The sequence below is a fragment of the Limulus polyphemus genome, unplaced genomic scaffold, assembly GCF_000517525.1.
Source record: "Limulus polyphemus unplaced genomic scaffold, Limulus_polyphemus-2.1.2 Scaffold4393, whole genome shotgun sequence".
Taxonomy (NCBI): Eukaryota; Metazoa; Arthropoda; class Merostomata; order Xiphosura; family Limulidae; genus Limulus; species Limulus polyphemus.
Genome location: NW_013670003.1, coordinates 53,907 through 57,319, shown reverse-complemented (window position 1 = coordinate 57,319; position 3,413 = coordinate 53,907). Strand labels below are relative to the sequence as shown.

The window sequence follows — 3,413 nt, the reverse complement described above, 5'->3', positions numbered from 1 at the left end:
CTTTCAGGATAAGGTTCAATGTTGCAGGTTAATTCACTTTCAGGATAAGGTTTCACTCTTAAAGGTTAATTAGCATTCAATATAAGGTTTATTGCTACAGGTTAATCAACGTCCTTCAACCGGGTACTATCCCAGAAAAAAAGATCAACCACAGTAAAATGGCATTTAAGAAAATGGAGAACATTAATCACTTCTTAGACAGTGTCCAAAAACTAGGAGTCCCATCTCAGGAGATATTTCAGACTGTAGACTTATGGGAGCAGCAGAATTTGACATCTGTTTGCATTTGCCTCCAATCCTTAGCCCGCAAGGTAAGAAAACCGTCACACAAAGCTACCTAGTGGCTTGGAAATACACCACATGGCTTGCTATTATCTTGCACGTATGACTGTGTGTTTGTTGTTTTTTCTTTTATTTCGGATGTTCGCGTAAAACTTTACAAGGTCTACCTGCTCTATTGTTCACCAGTTTTGAACTGATAGACTAAAGGGGGTAAGGCAGCTTGTCAACAGCCTCACCGCAGAGACTAATCCAGGGTTTTATTCAAGGGGGGGAGCTATTTTATTGGATCTGAGAAACGTTTTAAACTAAACGAACTGTCTGATTCCTAAAACTACTCAAGAAAATGGATTGGCCAGCCACCCTATACACTCCCCCACCACCCACCACACCTAGATCAGCCTTTTGACTGCCAACTCTTACGTTACCCTTCTCTGATCGAACAGTGGGCCTAAAGTAAAGTGCGAGATCTTGCAGTAAAACAATGGCTTTCGGATTCACAGCCCGGTACGCTAACCACTAGGCCACACCCGGCTCTGACCATGTAGTTCCCTGTTTCACAATTTTTAAGTTAATGTACCTTGTGATTTCTTCATGTTTAGCATGTGAAGTCATGCAACTTGTGGTTTTCTAAAGTTTAATATATAAGGTAAAGTACATGTAACTCGTAAGATAATACACGTTATGATTCTTTAGTGTTGGCACGTAATTAACTTTAACTGGAGATCAAAGCAAAGTACGTACTTATAGGTAATATAAAAATCAATCTGATCTTCAGAATAGCTAATTAAATACACTTTTTTGCATTTGTATTTGTAAAGATTAAAGTGCATTGTTTCGTCAGTTGGGCACTCTTACTGTTAACTATATTTTCGGCCGTAATCCCAACAATATCTCACGAGGTTCAGTCATATTAGGAGGTTTAGGTTAGTCCTAAATACATATTAAACTAACAATGCAAAACATTATAATAAAACTATAAATATAACATCAAAAAATAATAAAATTACAAAGAAATGCCATTCTATAAAATAAACGATATAATAAATACTGTTAATAAAAGTAACAGTAGCAAATAATATTGTAGATCTTAGTTAAGGTTAAGGTCGTTGTGTCTGTCTCTCTTAAAATACGCGTGACTCCCTGCTGTTTACATTATAGAAATATGCTTAGCTTTTAAGAACAATACCAACTTACAGATGGCGTTGCTGTCGCTTAACTATATTGAGTATATGTAGGAGCGTTGCAAAACTTGTAACTATTTAATATGTGAATTAATTTGTTTATTATCCAGGTACTCGATGACTCTTATTCATTTACAACGTTCAGTTACTAGATAAATAAGAAGCACGCGTGGTTTAGCATAACGTAACGTATTTTCACGAAATGCTTGTTTTCTTGTTTCTGAAATCTATATGAAACGTGGACAGTCTCTACTCGTGTCACTGGAGACCAGACGAAGTCACGTTCGTTGGACTGATTATACGTTTCTGTCTAAAACAAGGGTTTAGCCTGCTTTGGATTTCCATGCTACACTCTAGTTATATTTTGTTTATAATTTAGAAAAACGTGAAAGAAATTGTGAAATTAACATTTTTTGGATGTATGAAAATCAGACCAGTAAGAAATACTGAAGTACTAACTTTGCATCTAGATCCATCATGTTAAAAGTCAATGACGTTACGTAACGTTTTTATTTTCTTTCGTCTATCATAGACGAATCATAACATTTTAAGCTGTTTTTTTTTTAAGTTTTATACATGTCACGTAAACGAATATATGTAATTGTTTTTCATTCAATCAGAACGTCTAAAACAGTGTCTTTTATAAGATGTAACAGAGGGATTTTTTTTTACTTTTCTAGGATATCGTTTATCCACAAGTAAGAATTAATAGAACAAACTAAAAGTTGTTGTTGTAATAGAACAAACTAAAAGTTGTAGTTGTAATAGAACAAACTAAAAGTTATTGTTGTAATAGAACAATCTAAAAGTTGTAGTTGTAATAGAACAAATTAAAAGTTATTGTTGTAATAGAACAAACTAAAAGTTATTGTTGTAATAGAACAAACTAAAAGTTGTAGTTGTAACATATTACAACAATAACTTTTAGTTTGTTCTATTACAACAATAACTTTTAATTTGTTCGAACAAACTAAAAGTTGTTGTTGTAACAGAACAAACTAAAAGTTGTAGTTGTAACAGAATAAACTAAAAGTTATTGTTGTAACAGAACAAACTAAAAGTTATTGTTGTAATAGAACAAACTAAAAGTTGTAGTTGTAATAGAACAAACTAAAAGTTATTGTTGTAATAGAACAAACTAAAAGTTGTTGTTGTAATAGAACAAACTAAAAGTTGTTGTAACAGAACAAACTAAAAGTTGTTGTTCTTTTTTAATAAAGTCGAGTTTTCCAAAAAAATATTTTGAATCTTCCAGGGAAGTAAGTTTGGCCACAAATCCCTCGGTCCTAAAGAAGCAGAAACCAATGTTCGAAACTTTAGTGAAGAGCAACGGAGAGGGGGCGCTACTGTCATCAGTTTACAGTACGGGTCAAATAAAGGCGCCAATGCGAGCGGAGTTAACTTTGGTAACACTCGTCACATGTAGATCTCTTAGTTCGCGATTATATGATTTATTACCATCATAATTAACAATTGTATAATTAACATTATATGGAAACAATAATAAAAATGGTAATTCTGGAGTAAAATTTGTTCTATTTTATGTTTTAACCTCAAATTAAGCAGATGATTTAGTGTTGAGTGTTTTTTTAGCAAGCTTCTTCCTTCCCTTTTTTTTTGGCAGTATTTACTCTCATAGGGTTTTGTCTCAACCATAAATTGTATAAAAAAACAGTTTGTTTTGTTTTGTGTATTCGATAACGCTGAGGTAAGATATTAGTTGAAAAAATCTAACAGTTTTACCATCATATCATTGTCGTGTTAACGGTTCTAAACGAAATGCAAATAGAAGGTAGGTTGTGGTAGATTTTTCAAAACCAATAATTTAATTCACAATCTTTCTAATCGGATGTAATCATGCATGTGATCTTGTAATTCTGTAACATTTATATTTTCATAAAGTTTGTTTTCCTGAATATAATAACCGCATTTGTAAATCTGTAAATAATG

The 3,413-nt window shown here is 32.8% G+C and overlaps 1 protein-coding gene across 1 annotated transcript in view; it reads left to right on the top strand.

Annotated features, from left to right (window-relative positions):
• Positions 1–2,987, top strand: part of LOC106471076 (myophilin-like) — a 15,392-nt gene extending 12,405 nt beyond the window's left edge. The window contains exons 3-4 of the mRNA XM_013931665.2: positions 101–311; positions 2,719–2,987. Coding sequence (XP_013787119.1) covers positions 101–311; positions 2,719–2,889 — 382 coding nt within the window. The 3' untranslated portion in view covers positions 2,890–2,987. The remainder of the gene's footprint in view (positions 1–100; positions 312–2,718) is intronic.
• Positions 2,988–3,413: the final 426 nt, after the last annotated feature.